At 40.8% G+C, this 16,040-nt stretch overlaps 1 protein-coding gene across 6 annotated transcripts in view; it reads right to left on the reverse strand.

The window, feature by feature from the left end:
* Positions 1-215: 215 nt before the first annotated feature.
* tcf3b (transcription factor 3b) overlaps positions 216-16,040 on the reverse strand; it is a 43,406-nt gene continuing 27,581 nt past the window's right edge. Inside the window, exons 9-21 of one of the 6 annotated variants that reach the window (XM_084722941.1) lie at positions 10,910-11,009; positions 10,712-10,809; positions 10,302-10,425; positions 10,063-10,121; positions 9,449-9,524; positions 8,810-8,871; positions 8,384-8,581; positions 7,306-7,417; positions 6,660-6,807; positions 6,316-6,369; positions 5,171-5,403; positions 4,893-5,044; positions 216-3,730 (exon numbers count right to left, since the gene is read on the reverse strand). In XM_084722941.1, the coding sequence (XP_084579067.1) occupies positions 4,899-5,044; positions 5,171-5,403; positions 6,316-6,369; positions 6,660-6,807; positions 7,306-7,417; positions 8,384-8,581; positions 8,810-8,871; positions 9,449-9,524; positions 10,063-10,121; positions 10,302-10,425; positions 10,712-10,809; positions 10,910-11,009 (1,410 nt within the window). In that variant the 3' untranslated portion in view covers positions 216-3,730; positions 4,893-4,898. Of the gene's footprint in view, positions 3,731-4,892; positions 5,045-5,170; positions 5,404-6,315; positions 6,370-6,659; positions 6,808-7,305; positions 7,418-8,383; positions 8,582-8,809; positions 8,872-9,448; positions 9,525-10,062; positions 10,122-10,301; positions 10,426-10,711; positions 10,813-10,909; positions 11,010-16,040 lie in introns of all 6 variants that reach the window. The other 5 variants (XM_084722940.1, XM_084722939.1, XM_084722943.1 and 2 more) reach the window with 5 other exon arrangements.

Raw genomic sequence — 16,040 nt, forward strand, 5'->3', positions numbered from 1 at the left:
CTATCTTTGGTAACCATCCATCTATAAATAATACTCGTGATATATGCGTGTTGACGTGATTAAAAAAAAAAAAAAAAGAATTAACTGCTATCATGTCTTCAATTTAATGTGGTTCATTGGTTGCTTAGTCATAAAAAATGTCACAAATACATTTGTTCCATATCCGGCTATTGGCAATGGAAAATATGAACAAATTCATTTTCCGAACCCCAATAAACCCTTTATTACAACGTTTTCCTTTATTTTCCTTATTATGTATACAATATTCAAAAGCCAGACATTGGAAAAGGTATAATCTGTTATTAAAAATGGCACATTTATTGCTACATTACTGTTATATACAGGACAGTTCTCAACTATATATATTTATATATATAAAAAAAGAGAGAGAGATTGAGCAAGGACCTCCGAGGACCCTGCAGGAGTCAACAGTGTCCTCACTCCATGATGTCAGGCTGTGTACCTGTGAATGAATAGTCTCCCCCCTTTTCAGTTCAACAAAGATATGACAAAACTGATGAAAGCAAGTGTTTTATTACTGCTTTCTTATACCAAAACAAGTTTAAGCCCATCAACTGAACATTTTCCATCATAATATTGTAATTTTCTGTTGACTTTACGTGCTCCTGCAGTGGGCAGGTTGCTTTTCTGCAGATTTCAAACTGTGTCCATGTCAAGAATTAAGAAACAAGAATCCCCCAAAGAAATAATTTGAGTATGTAGCTTGTAGGCAAATGGGATGTTCACAGAATACTAAATGACATCAAGTCAGATTTTCCCTTGGAGCAAATCAGCAATATTCAGTACACTTATTGATCTTGTAATAATAAAAAGCAAAACTTCAAATACAACTTTTTGAAAGAAGTGATCAGAACTTCTGACAAAAAGTTGCCGTCAACGCCATCAAAGAGCTGGAAGAGTAAAAGGTCAGAGGTGAAAAGTGTCACTGGAGACTACTAAATATATTGAAAGTCACTGCAGCAAAGGGCTTGCACTCTGATATACAGAAATTTTAAATGCTCCAAGTCATTAGAGGCTCCAGCTACTATGGAAAATAAAACTCACTCCCTACATTGAAATTGAAGCAACACAGACACTGAAACATGTTAATGTGCATCAAAAGCAGACAATCAGAGCCAAAAGCAGCATCTCTTGAACCCCGTAATGTCATTTGATTTAGCAATATAGGGCAGATAAGAAAGAAAACTCATGACCTGGACCCATGACCTTAACTAAAACAGCAGTTTGGACAATATAATCCAGTTGAATAATTAGAAAAAAAGGAATAAAAACTAAACAAGATCTACGTAACATTTATTTATTTAACTAGATACACTGAAAGAAAATCTCTTTATACCATTTAAACTTCTTCCTGAAAATTGAAAAAAGCATTAGGAGAAGGGAGGGTGGGGGAATGAACAAGTACCTCTTTAATCTCCATGATAAATGAAATGATATGGTTCACAAAATAAAAACTGTTCTTAAATGAAAAATACAAGTTCAGGCACTGATAAGGTTTATCACTCTCCCATCATGTCATCTTACGTCTTGAGAATGAAAAGGCCACACTATTGATTTGTATAGGTCTTTTTCTTCATCTCTTTTTTGTAGAAATTAAACACACAAAAATGCTCTACCTCCCATTTGTGATTACATGTTGGTGATAAAAAACCATTCACAACATGACATGACATGGGAATTAACATCACAATAACACTGTTTTGTTCTCCATATTATCCATTACCTTACACCCAAATACCGACGTCTGCCTCCGAAATAAATGCACAAGCTACTTAAAAGTGAGCTGCACACTGAGAGCCACTTGGTTGAGGGCAGACATTAGAAAAAGGTGAAATGAAAACTACTATACTGTACTGAAAAAAAGAAACCCAGGAACACAACTTTGAAAATGAAGGTGATCCACATTTGTATGGTAGCTACATTCAAAAACCAGTTGCATAATTACTGTTAGAGTCAAAAATCCCTTCCCACGTTTCCTCAGTGCCTCACCGCTAAAGTAAGAACACTTTCAACAGGACTGCGGCTCAAACGCTGTCCACATACACCCCAAATGGAAAGAAAATAATAATTCATCTGGGTAAGCTGATGATAAGCCTTACAACTAAAACTGGAATAAAGGATACACCAAACGCTTTTTCATCTGTTGACCCTTGTCCTCTGCCATCCCCGGTTCAATTTTGAATTTTCTGAACAATTTCATTTAAATGTCAAATATCCCCCTTATTCAGCTCATCTACAATACACTCTAAACTTCAAACTAATATTGCCATTTATGTAAAAAATCTACAATGTATAGACTAACAAAAAATATATATTTTTATATATATTTAATTTTGAAAAATGAAACATATCAGAGTAATGTATGAAGTGAATTTACATGTCACACTTCGCTCAGTAAGAAATGTGACCACAAACCTACTCAGGAGGAAGGTGAGGGGCTGTAATTCAGTGGGAATGCTCGTTTAGGAAAAGAAAGCCTCCGTTACACAAAGGCTTGTCTGCTTCAAACATCTGGACTGATAAGATCCTTCCGTCAAAAGGAACCCAGATTTTTTTTTTGTCTTTTACAGAACATCAATTAAGGGGAGGAAAAACTTGAGCTGTTGAGTCTGCTGGCATTGTCAGTAAACCATTTCAAGTAAGTAAGAGCACTAAGTGGTGCTGATCACTTAGCAAGTGTTTCGAATGGCTTTGATACGAGACCTTCCGGGACTGAAATGCACAACAGGTCGACACTTAACTTCCTGCCTAAACCTATACAACTGTGCTTTGTCTTGTCTGCGTATGCTTTAGTACATAAAGCAGTACAAAAACCTGAACCTATGACAAGGGATAACTGGAGTATCTCTAGAAATTGTGGTCAACAAATAGGAAGAACAGTTTTATAGTTGACAGACTCTACCACTTGGATAATTCATTGCCTTCAAGGAAGGAGTCTTCTATTCCAAGTCTCCAGATGCCTTGTGGGATGAGAGCGGGCTTCAGTCTGAGAGTTCCTGTCTTTCATAAGCTGCTTTTGGACTGTCAAAACATTGACCTTTCCCTTTGTGACCTCTCCGTCGCCGCCCCCTCCCTCCCCCCAAAACATAAGATCAAGGAGAGGTCACTGAATTTAGACAATTCAACTTCTTCAACTATGGGCTTGGTTACATAACATATGTAAGACTGTACCATCACGCTGGGAATGACATACATTAAAAATAATTGCTCATACACATAAGCAATCCCTCACAATAAATGTTCCTCACATGTAAAGCAATTTGCTTAAATGTCAAATAGAAAACATGTAACAATTAGGCACAAATCCTCGATTCAATTTGTGTTTGTTTAGGTCTCCTTTCTTTCACAAGAGCACCTCTCGGCAGTGTGTGAAGTCCCAATTTGCGGGAGGACAAAAAGTACTCCGGTGTTCCATCATCTCGTGGAAACCAAGAAGAGAGAAAAAAAAATCTTACATGTATAAAACAAAGCAAAAACTAAAAAAAGTTCTTCACATTTGAGCTTGTTGTAGTCATGGTTGGGAGTGCGACAAACAGGCTGTGTCAGTTTTGGCAGTATGCATGTGTGTACGAGTGTGTGAATGTGCATCTTGAAACTTGAACGGACAATACACAGACATGTCCACATATACACACACACACTGAGAATAATGGGTGGAAGAAATCTGTTAAGGCCACATCCTCTGACAGCCAAGGAAACACCACCAGATCTGTAAAAAGAAGGAGAACAAACAATATGTTACATTATTTCTATATAACAAAGACATCTACAGAATACTGAAGATAACAGTCAACTGTCTCTGTCAAACTGCCGTCATCATTTTATAAGGAACGTAACAATGCATCAAATATTGCAATAAAATGTCTTAATAACACACTGAACTATGCTGATATCTACCACCACATTACATGGTTAGTTATTTTATTTATCTTATAAAATGACTGCTACACAGTTGTCATTTTACAACTACACATACAAAATTCAAACATTCTTTGCTAAAGACAATTCATGCCCATTTTTTGCACATGCTTATGTCATGGCTGCATACGTTTATTCTATGTTAAGTAAAGTAGAAAAACTTTGGAAGAAAAAACAAATTGTACATGAGCAAAGAAAGCTGCCAACAGCAAATGTATTATTTAATAAGGTACATTTTTCTTCCATCCATCACTTTCCTTTGTTTTTCAATATAGCAATAAATACTGTTTTATCGTGGTCTTATCTAGTTTTTGGCACTGTTACATCCCTATTATTATAAGTTGTAATCCTTAAAGACTTCCATGGAATCAAACCACATTTTTGTTTATGGTTGACATTTCTCCAGCAACAGTCAATGTATTTACATTCAGTAATGATGTTTTTGTGGTAGGTTTCATTGTTTCTGTCAGAGTCCGCCATTCCCACGCTGGATTAAATTTGCCTTCACATGCACAAGCTTGTACACGTCATATAGAGGTGGCTGCTAAACGAGATGACAGAGGTTGCTGCGGACATTTAACAAGACGCCAAACACTAGTCAGACTTCTGGCATTACACTGTAAAAACAAAATATAAAAGAGGTTGTTTTATGAAGATTAACTTGCTGAATGTAACGTGTCCGTATCATAAACTTTTGTTTGCCACACTAATTTTTTTTTCTGCACTAATCCAAAATCCAGTGGACACATCCCACTGGCATTTAGTGGAGGTGCTAACTTCTGGACTGGCTTACAAAAACATGCAATCCCTGCAGCACTATATTTATTCAAACCACATTTGCTGTTACCACTAGTGGCCATGGGTCCAAATCAATCAGGACTGAAATCTTACGGATTATAACTTACTGTAATGTACTTAAGTAATAACTTCAGCAGCCAATCTTAAAGGCCTACCTGGTGTTACATGTGGCCAACTGGGTTGTGGCCATCTCCTCCCATACTAGGATGGCCTCCTGAGAGCTGCATGGGTGCTTCACCCACCACCCCAGACACCTTCTCCTCCTCACGACGTTTTAAACATGCTGCCTTGGGGTTCAGGTTACGCTCTGACAGAGAAAAGGAAAACAGAAACAGGCTCTGTCAGTATAAAAATAATAATAAACTGAGTATTTCATAGAGGTAAACATAACCGTGTCTCCCATCCATCCACGATGCCCTGCCTGCAGACTGACCTCTGACTTGTTGTTCTAAATTGAGGATGACATTGACAGCTTGGTGCAGAATGAGAAGTTTGGTCTGAGGTTTGTCGTGGCTGAGGTGCAGCTGGCACATCCTCCCAAGCTCCTTAAATGCTTCGTTGATGTCCCGTACTCTGAGACGCTCGCGGGCATTATTAGCCACTCGTCGTTCCCTCTCACGCTCCATCTTCACCTCAGGGGGAACATCCTCGTCATCTTCCTCTGGACTATTTACAAATGGAGATGAAATGATGAAGCCACAGGCAATTTCAAAACATGCCAAACATTTTAGTGCTCATGCTACCTAATAATAACTAGCATTTAGCTGCTTTAAGTTTAGCTTCAAAAGAAGGGACTGTACACCCACAGCTGAGCTTTGTACTGAATCACTGCACTAAAAATAAGACATGTGAGAAGTTAAACACATACTATGCAAACATGCACACTGTAAAAATATCCAAGAGGCATAATCTCCCACTTCAGATGATCATTAGATCGAAGTGTTTCCTTCCAAATGACTAATTTTAAGTGTAAAGATGTATGTATGTACATAAAAAAGGGTAAAAGGAGAGGAATGTTTGAATATACAGATGTGTGTGCATATACAGGTATGATGTAAATACAGCATCTTGATATCTTTATATTGTTTGCTGTTAAAAATGAAGTTGTTAGAAATGAGGAAATGTTTGATAATCTATGTATGATGTATCTTTAATCTAATGAAAAGAGAATTTAAAAATTGTTTAATTCACAGAAGATGGATGTGTTGGCTTTTAATAGCATACTAAGCTGTGTGCAGTGTTTGCTGATTTGACGCATATTTTAATGACACATCTTTGTGATTTGTTATATTGTATGATTTCCAATTGTACAGTTTTGTTGAGAGTAAATGTTTTTCTATTGTTTTTGTATAATACATATCAATTTCAAATCTGAAAATTCATTTGCAGCATAAGTACAGAAATATTGATCAGTGATAGATAGTAAAGTTCAGGATGTCATAACTTTACTACAATGAATCTGCCAGTCAAAAGTCTTTTCTCTTTTTTAGACATCAGCTTCATGAGCATGTGCTTTGAGTGATGTCTGGCAAGAGCCCACAAAGGACAAGAAATTGATCCTCTAATGGAGAAACTTACTCATCTTTCTGGTCTGAAAGGCCAGAGAGCATCTGGAGGGTCAACGCCTCCTTTCTGAAAACAACGTGACATGAAGGGAAGGGGGATTTCAACATTGTTAAATACCTAACATAGTCTGGGCAATCAGTGGGACACACAGGACAGCTGACATGTGGAACCTTGCAGCAGATATTTCCGACATCAAATGGGTTCCATTATATTCTCATACTTTGCAAATGTGTAAAGAAAATCTCCACCTTTGTGGGATTAGACAGTTTGTACTCTGATTTTTTGTTTTAGCCAAAAGATTTATAAACATTTTTGTGCTGTAAAATCCATGTGTCAAGAGTAGAGGACCACCTTACCTTGTTCGACTGCGCGCTACCTTGCTGTCCTTCTTTTCATCATCAGATTTGTCTGCAACAGATGAGTTTTCATCATCCTCTTTTTCTTCTCTTTTGATGTCTGAGCTGCTGGTGGAGTGCGTGGAGCGGGCCAGACCACCAGGGAGACCTAGGGACAAACACATTCACGTGGGGATTATGTTCCAAGACAACTTCTCCAAGAGGGGAACTGAACACAACAGATGAATGTTTGATTTTCAATTTCAATCCAAAACAAAAGCAAGATTTGTGATTCTCCCAGTATTTTGTTTTCTCTCCGCCCTTCTTGCATGCATGTTTGGAATAAAGGGAAAAAAAATCACTTCAAAGAGACAAATTATTTATTACATTTTAAATAAATTATTTAAATTAGTCCATATGGCCTTACTATGGTATATTCCAAAAATGTCACACTTATAATATGTAAGTTGTCACAGCAAAAAAAAAAATCAGTAATTTGCTGATCTTTCTAAACCAATATCTGATAGGGCAAGACCCCAAATTTGATTCCAATACCTAGATATTAAACTGTGATTCTACAAGCTACAAGACATGGTATAAAACGGTTTAATTAATAACAACTGACATGCTCTGCTGTCAGTACAAACACAATATTTAGCTGACTTACTGGTAAAGCCTTCCGGTTGGCCAACTGACGGTGTGGGACCAGATGCGTGATGACCGTGCAGTAGAGTGCTGCTGGGAGGAAGGCCTGTGGGCTCCTCGTGTTTGCCTCCCTGCTGATGGAGAACCATAATGTGAATCTCAGAAGGACAGACATATCACAAACTACACCCCCTTCAAAACAAACTGCAAAGGTTCACCAACCAGGAAAAACTACTTGACAAGTCCCCAAACTGTATGAGGAAAAATATTTAATAATATTAAGCAAGTTGTTTGCTAATATTTTTGTGTAACAAATGATAGTCAATCCTCCAAACATCATGCATAAACATACAATGTACTCTTGACTGCATGCAGCTTTACTTTTGGCCAGCAGATGGCACAAATGGCAAAACGACATGTTAAGTTCCTCGTGGAAATAAACATAAATCATGCAATGTTTATTTTTTCTGAATGGTAATTAGAACAGAACAACTACTTTATTTAATTTGTTGTGCAACATATAAATACAATCTCAATTCAAGGCACCCAATCACATGCACACTCAATAAATAGCGTACTGTATATGTTATGGTCCTTTAAAGCCATGTTATACTTAAATTAATGTTTATGTTGACCTTAATATTGATAGTTTCTTCAACAGGTGATGGAATGAGTATGCACTTTGCCTTACACATCTAAATTTCCACTATGACAGCTCAAATCAAACACTAGTTTCTACTATTTTGTAATAAGCTATTTGAATTTATCTTGTTTTGTTTTTTTTATTGATATATATTTCTCTCTCCTCGTGTTTATGCATATTGCTGTGTATTTACTGTTCCCATGCAGTGCCTGGATAACCTGCTGCTGTAACAAGATTTTCCCAGTTGGGGTTCAATAAAGTACATCCATCAATCCATCCAACCATCTTACAGCGAGGTTAAGAAGTGTTTATAGATACTATGTATGTGATAAAATGGATCAAGAGCAGAAATGAACACTTTTGTTTGTCTCATGTTGCTGTCATAAGCCATCAAAAGTTGAAGTATCTGTCAGACACACACAGATGAAACACAATCTGAGCAGAGTAGGTGACTCACCATAGCAGGATGTCTGTTGCTGAGGGCAAGGCTAGCATTGGGGAAAGCTGGAGAGAGGCCCCCGAGGCCCCCGTTGTGTACTGAGGACAGCAGGCTGTGCATGTCTGAGTGGGCACCCTCTAAGCCAGGGCCCTGGCCTACAGCGTGGTTACGCAGTACGTGGATGGCCTCCTCCAAACGATCCTCCATTTTACTCTGCTACAGAAATACAAGAACCATCCACTTAGACCTCATTATGACAAAACAAATTACAAAAAAACTGTTTATATATACATAGTATGTTTTTGAGAAACAATTTAATGATTGAAACTGTGTATTTGGACCGTCTACTTAACTACAAGAGGGATAAAAATGCAAGAAGAATACATTCTGGCAACCTCTTGCTTCAAATTAGCTTTGATGCAGCAAAGAAATGTTTTAACATACCAGTGCGTGTGGTTGCCCTTCATAGTTGGGTGTGGTTGGTCTTTGCCACTGAGACTGAGCTCCTGCAGAGAGAAATATTGGGATAGTGCTTAGTGGTAATTCTCAACTTTACAGCAGATGGAGCTGCAGACACATTTCTGTGCTGAGGAACATAAAACATGCAGAGGATCGTTTTTTGCTCCAACAATTTCAACTGATTCATTTTTGTGTGCCAAAAACAAGGTTGCAATCAAACTGAACAAGTTAAATAAATTGGACTGATGCAGGTATTCTGTGCCTGAAATTGAAATATTATCCAAATTTGTGGTTGCACAAGTGAGAATAAAGCACAGGGTAAAACCACCTAAATTCAGTTTACCAACCTTTTTATTGGCAAATTTTACTCAACTGATATGAATCTTACATCAAAGTAAGGTAGAGCCAAACTGATGCAGGTAAAATAAAGACACCTTTTAAAGAATTCCATGTTTAAGAAAATGCAAATTTCTTCATACTGGTGTTGACACATTACTGTGTGATTGTAGATTATCTCCTTTTACTGCCTTTAATTGCCTTGACATAACATTTCGTCTTTTCATGTACAAGTAGTAAATTTTAAGTTGATGCGCATATTATCTGTATGTGACAATTTAAATCTACCTGCAATGGCCTGAGGAGATCCAGGAGTAGATGGAGCGGAGGAGAAGTTATTACTGTTGTGGTCCGACGGGTAAATCTGAAAGAATTGATCAAAAAAGCCAGATTAAGAACACATAAAATTGGTTTTCAGAACAATTTAGTCAAAGAGTATTCTTCAAATTAGTGCTGGGCAATAATGCAGAAAGTCTCCACAATATGTTTCTCTATGGGATATACTTTCGATATATATCATACAATATTTATGTAAAAACTTTACTAGTAGTCTCAAAGAGTTATATAAAATTTAATACAAAATGATTAAGTAATTATTAGTTAACAGAAAAAGTAAACCTTGTTGGGTAATCATAATTGCCTCTTATTTTGGTTGTTCAAGCTCTGATCTAAAATAGATGAATGCCACTTATATATGCTGAAGAAACATCACAACAACAAATCTATTGCTAAACCACTGACGGAATATTTTTGTCACTGTCACCAACCTCTGTTGAATTTGCACGTACTTGTTTTTTCTTCACACGAATCGTCCATCATAAAAAGTCTCAGTAAAATTACTGTAATTGTTTTATTGCCCAGCTCTAATTTAAAAAACCAACAACAAACAGAAAAGAACTCACTGAGGCAAGAGCCTTCCCAATTTCATCTCCTGAACTGCCAGCTGTGGTGCCTCGGTTGGCTGCAGAGACAAAATAAATAATGTGAGTCAGATGACCCGTTAATTTGTTTTTGAGAGGGGGGGGAAAAAAAACAAAACAAAAATAAATCAAATGACCATGGGAGCTGAATCTTACAGACACTACAAAAACACTTGTGTGATAAGTTGATTTAAAAAAAAAAAAAAAAAAAGTTCCTTTACCCATGATGCCTTCTCCGTTGATGGTGGGTGTGTGGTTGTAGGTGGTGGGGGCTGAGTGAAAGCCGTTGACTTCGCTGCCGTGCAGAGGATAGTTCTGTGGGGACAGAGGCAGGGGATGACGCTTCTGGAGGAGGGATACAAGTAGCTCCATAAGGCACACATAATCTGAACTAACTCTTCAAGGTTTAATCATTCAACTGTATGAAGCACCTATAATGTTTAATAAAGGCCACATGTGATCTGAGATGCATGAATAAAATAAACAAAGGGAACCGACACTTTTGAAGAGCAGACGCTAAAATGCTCCCATCAAGTGCACCACATAATTTCTTTAGAAGCAACATTAGGAGGCATAAGCCATTAAAACAAACGCAAATGGCTAGAATAGAGATGAGGCTGTTTCTACGCACCATCCTGTCCTGTGGGTTAATTGCAGAGAAGGAGCCTGGCTGTCCAATATGAGGAGAGTTACCCAGCATGGCAGAGTAGCCAGAAGACGACCAGGGGTCTTCTAAGGGAAAGCAGAGACAAATTAATAAATATGAAAATAATGTCACAAATAGGTTTACTGAACCAATTCGTTCTGGTGATATTACGATAAAGGATACCTTGCATATAGAAGGAGCCAGGGTAGACAGCTCCGGGCTTAGCACCAGGATATCCTCCATTGTCTCGGGCATACTCGTCACCAGATGTTGAGGCATACACCTAAACAAAGATGCAGACAGTGAGCAGTTGGATTGTGATTTTTTTTTCTTATGTACTTAAAGGGGTAGCTTGAATTTTTTTATGTGGTGTTGTTATCAATAGTCAGTGTACTGGTTACAGTAGATGGCAGTTGGCACACCCCCAGTTAGGAGAAGCAGAGAGGGGCAACAGCATGGACACCACTGCTGTGGACAGGGTCAGGAATAAAAAGGTATTTTAGCCATTTAAAAAGATAGTGATTATTTTAGGTGGACCTTTTAAAACTTTATGCTATATTTAGAATATTTTCACTGCTTTATTTGCCATTGAGAGAGCCTTTTCTGAGGATGTTGCATAAGCTAAATATCGCTCTGTGCAAATCAACCAAACTCCATTGGCAAAAAGTTTTACCCCACAGAACATGGTGTTGGTGGTCGACCACTGTTTCAATCTGTTTCTTTATGTTATTTTGTGACTTTGTTAAATCCAAACTAAGTCGCACAATAAATCAAAGAAGCTAACAAATCAAGGTGGGAGTAGATCGGCAACTCCCGCGTTCTACAAAATTATTGATTTTGCCTATAGAGTTTGATTGGTTTGGTGAGCAATATTTGGCTTGTATAAAGGCAGTTTCCCATCATAAAAGGCTGTCTGGTGGCTAAGTAAAGCAGTGAAAATAAACTTAATATAGCATACACTTAAACTAATACTTATTTTTAGTTATTATTTTTTTTTAGGGAGGACCATTTTAAAGTAGTTAAAAAACATTTTGTTGCTGACCCTGTCCACAGTAGTTCATTGCTTAGCTTCCGATCTAGTGCCCCTCTCTGCCTCTCCAAACTGTGGGTGTGCTGACTGGCATCTACTGTAACAAATACACTCACTATCCATTAGTATCTCACACAACTCAACTTCAATCCAAACATTTCCTTTAAACACAGATATTTAATGATTTTGGTGTAAATGTAAAAAAGATAATATTTTACGTATCCCTGAGCATCATGAGAGACAAAGTAGTACGACACCTATCTACTCTATCGTGTCTTTTTTGAAAAACACTTAATTACACTATGTACAAAAGGTTATCCCTGTGCATGCCCCTTTTCCTTGTTATTGTTGCCGCAACTGTAAATTACCACAGCTGTGAAGTCATTGAACGCACCATATACAGACCACTCGGTGCAGAGTGACAATCATCTGAGTTATCTGCCTGCGTGCGTCCATTGAACTGTGAGTGGTGATGTTTTACTTTACGTTGCACTCTGTTAGAGTTATTAAGAGTGTATTAAGGTCGTTAAAGAGTCGTTTTTCTCTGTTGTGAATGTTTAAATTGCATAAATAGCTGATAGCTAATTAAGCGGAGCTAACTGCAAACTAGCATCTATCAGTGAAGTTTATGTAGCTGCATTTCAGTTGTTATCTGGCTAGAATATGTAGCTCAAGTGTATTTTGCATTTAAGTTGTATTTTATTTCTAATCAATCTGTATTGTTGTGGTTGTGTTTCAGAAACCACGCACTGTAAACCACTCTGCACAAGATACTGTACATCCTCAAACTCAGATAAACAGTTGAACTTTATTATGGACTCTGCCTCTCCTTAAAGCAATCTGAACATAAAAAGTGTCCTGACCCGACGCCCTGGGGCGGTTGCTGCCACATAGGATCCTCACACACAGTCTATCATACAATTTTGGTCCTTCGAGCCGGATCAGAGTAACTGCTTCAGCCTTCCTGTTCAGCATGGCAGAGAGAGAGCCATACGGAGAGTCTGTTCGCCCGCGCCGACACAGCCAACTGCCATCGTATCTCCAGGACTATGAGGTGCACTACTCACCTAAGCACCGCCACCCATATGATGAGCAGGTCAGACAGACCACTTCTCCAGAGGTTCTTCAATACATTGACGATATGAGGAGGCAACATGACCAACTGCGCCGAGATGTACAGCGTCTAACAGAAGTCATCACCAGGTCTCCTGTACTAGCTCCACAGCACACCATGTCAGCGCCCAGACTGAACGAGGGTGAGACCCCATCCACAGCTGCGCACACTAGTAAGCTGGTGCCAATCGGATGCCATGAGGACCCACATCAGCATGAAAGTGCCCCACAGGCTGCAGTCAGGGACAGGTCTCCACGCCCACTGGACCGTCAGGATGATGTGATCGAGGAGCTCACTAACAGTCTAAGGGGCGCAGGGCTGCATAACCAGGGTGCAGCACAGACACCAACGACTTCTGGTGAATCTTCTCCTCAATCTCAATATCTCCCAAGCACTAAGGGTGAGACCATCCCTTCAACCCGACATTCAGCTGTTGAGAGACAGTCACAGCAGCTCGGTCAAGAAGAACGCAACCAGTGCTCCACACCTGGTGCCGCTTCCAGTCCGCCTATGCACAGTCACCACCCTCAACATAGAGCTACAGTCAAGCAGCCTGATAACAGGTATCCTTCCCAGGTTGATGATCATTATCACCATGACAGCAGCTACAATCAGCCTGTCCGATCTAATAGACTGTCTAGTCTGAGAGCTCGTCATGATGATGACTACTACAGAGGAGATCACAACTATCCTCCCCCTGATGGCCGGAGCTGTCCTGACAGGCGTTACCGTCCCACTCATGACTATGGCTCTTATTGTCATCCGGATCGGTACAGGCCCCAGGATAATTGTTACCCTCCTCAATATTCACCTGATCGCCGGCAACCAGCTACCTGGCCTCAGATCCCAGCTCCTCTCAGCAGACCACCACCGGCAGAGCCTTACCGTGGACCTCAACCAACAATCCCTGATCTCGTGCATGAAGATCCACGTGAGTTTGCAAGATTGAAATTAGCTCTTGACAACATACTCCCATTCAATGCCACCGAACACTTCAAGTTTCAGATATTGACAGACCACCTTAAATGTGAAGAAGCACTGCTCATTGCTGATTCGTACATCAACAGTCCATTCCCATTTACTGACACCATGAGAGCACTTACTGAGATGTACGGTCAACCTCAACATCTGGCCTTGAAGAGGATCACCAAACTGATGGACGGGCCTAACATCAGAAGTGGTGACATCAGAGCCTTCAAGTCATTTGCACTCCAAGTCCGAGCACTAGTGGGTATGTTGCACCAGTTGGGAGAACAGGGTTGGACGGAGTTGAGGTGTAGCTCACATGTATCTCGCCTCTTAGCTAAGTTGCCGTACGACCTAAGAGCCAACTTCCAGAGATATGTGAATCCTCTCCACACCCCCATTCCTACACTGCTCGACCTAGCTGAGTGGCTAGAGTATGAAGTGCGTGTCCAGGTGATTGGAGACCAGTACTGTGACCACTCAGACAGAGAGAAATCAGCTCCACGGAAGGAGAGGCGTCCAGAGTACAAGTCTCACAAAGCTACGACCATTCTCCACGGCAGCGAACAGAAAGGAAAGTCAGAGAAAGACACGACTGCCACCCAGGAGAAACCAAAGAAATACTGCCCATTCTGTGACACTGTGCAGCACTACTTGAATCAGTGCAGTAACTTCAAACTCTTGTCAAGAGAACAGAAGACGGAGTGGATTAAGGCCAGCAAGAGGTGTTGGAGATGTGGCCGTGACCACCAAGCGGCTAAGTGTAATCTCAAAGCTAAGTGCAAGCAGTGTGAACGGCGGCACGTCGAGGTTCTTCATGAAGTCAATACCAGCCAAAACGCAGCATCTGGTGAACCCAGCACGCCTGTAGAAAGCGCCTGCTTGGTAAGTTCCATTTCTGAGACACTCTACGTGGATCGTCCTACCAGCAGCAGCCAGGTTCTACTCAAGTTGAGTCATGTCACCCTGAAGAGTGGTACCAAGGTGATCGAGACCTATGCAATAATGGATGATGGTTCGGAGCGCACCATACTCTTGTGTGAAGCGGCAGATCGTTTGGGGCTGCAAGGTGAACCTGAGGACCTAGCACTCCGCACTGTCCGGCAAGAAGTATGCACCATCAAAGGCGCCGCTGTTTCATTCACTGTAGCTCCCGCATCACAGCCTGGCAAGTCTTTCCAGATTCACAGAGCCTTCACCGCCAAGGAACTGGGCCTCGCCCGCCATACGTACCCAGTGAAAGTTCTACAGGCGCGGTACCATCACCTACGTGACCTGCCACTACCGGACATAAGGGAGGCACAACCACTGCTGCTCATCGGATCAGATAATCCGCACCTTATCACCCCAGTGGAACCGGTCCGTCTGGGTCCCCCTGGTGGACCTGCTGCTGTGCGCACCAGACTCGGATGGACTCTACAAGGTCCCTCAAGATTCCTGCATCACAGGTTTACACCACAGCAGTGTCTCTTCACTTCCTGCGCCTCACCTGAAGCCGAGCTCTTCAGTCACGTCGAAAGACTATGGCAAATGGATACTTTGCCATATAGGAGTGAGCGGCTCATTACCAGGTCCAGACAAGATGCTGAGGCCATCCGAAAGCTGGAGGAGAAGTCCATCAGGATTACAGTGGATGGAGTGAAGCGCTACGCCACCCCATTATTGTGGAAGGAGAATCTTCCCCCACTCCATGCTACACAGGAAGCTGTCATGGCTCAGCTACGTGGGACAGAGAGGAGGCTAGCCAGACAACCAGAAAGAGCAGCGGCCTACTCTAAGGAGATCCATAAACTCCTTGATGCCGGCTATGTCACACCTGTGCCACCTGCAGAAGCAGCAAAGAGCAACCATTCATGGTTCATCCCGCACCACATGGTGCATCATAATGGTAAAGACAGGATAGTCTTTAACTGCTCCTTCACCTTTGAGGGTCAGAGCCTGAATGACCACCTCCTGCCAGGGCCCGCACTGGGAGCCAGCTTGTTAGGAGTCCTCCTTAGGTTCCGGGAACACCCAATTGCCATCAGTAGCGATGTGAAGGGTATGTTCCATCAGGTCCGTCTGCTGGATGAAGACAAACCCTTCCTCCGCTTCCTGTGGCGAGACATGAAAGCAGATGACAAGCCTACTGTCTACCAATGGCAGGTGCTCCCTTTCGGGACTGCATGCAGTCCGTGCTGCGCTATCTTTGCACTGCAGTCTCA

Source organism: Lutjanus erythropterus, chromosome 7 (assembly GCF_056507025.1).
Source record: "Lutjanus erythropterus isolate fLutEry1 chromosome 7, fLutEry1.hap2, whole genome shotgun sequence".
NCBI classification, from domain to species: Eukaryota; Metazoa; Chordata; class Actinopteri; order Lutjaniformes; family Lutjanidae; genus Lutjanus; species Lutjanus erythropterus.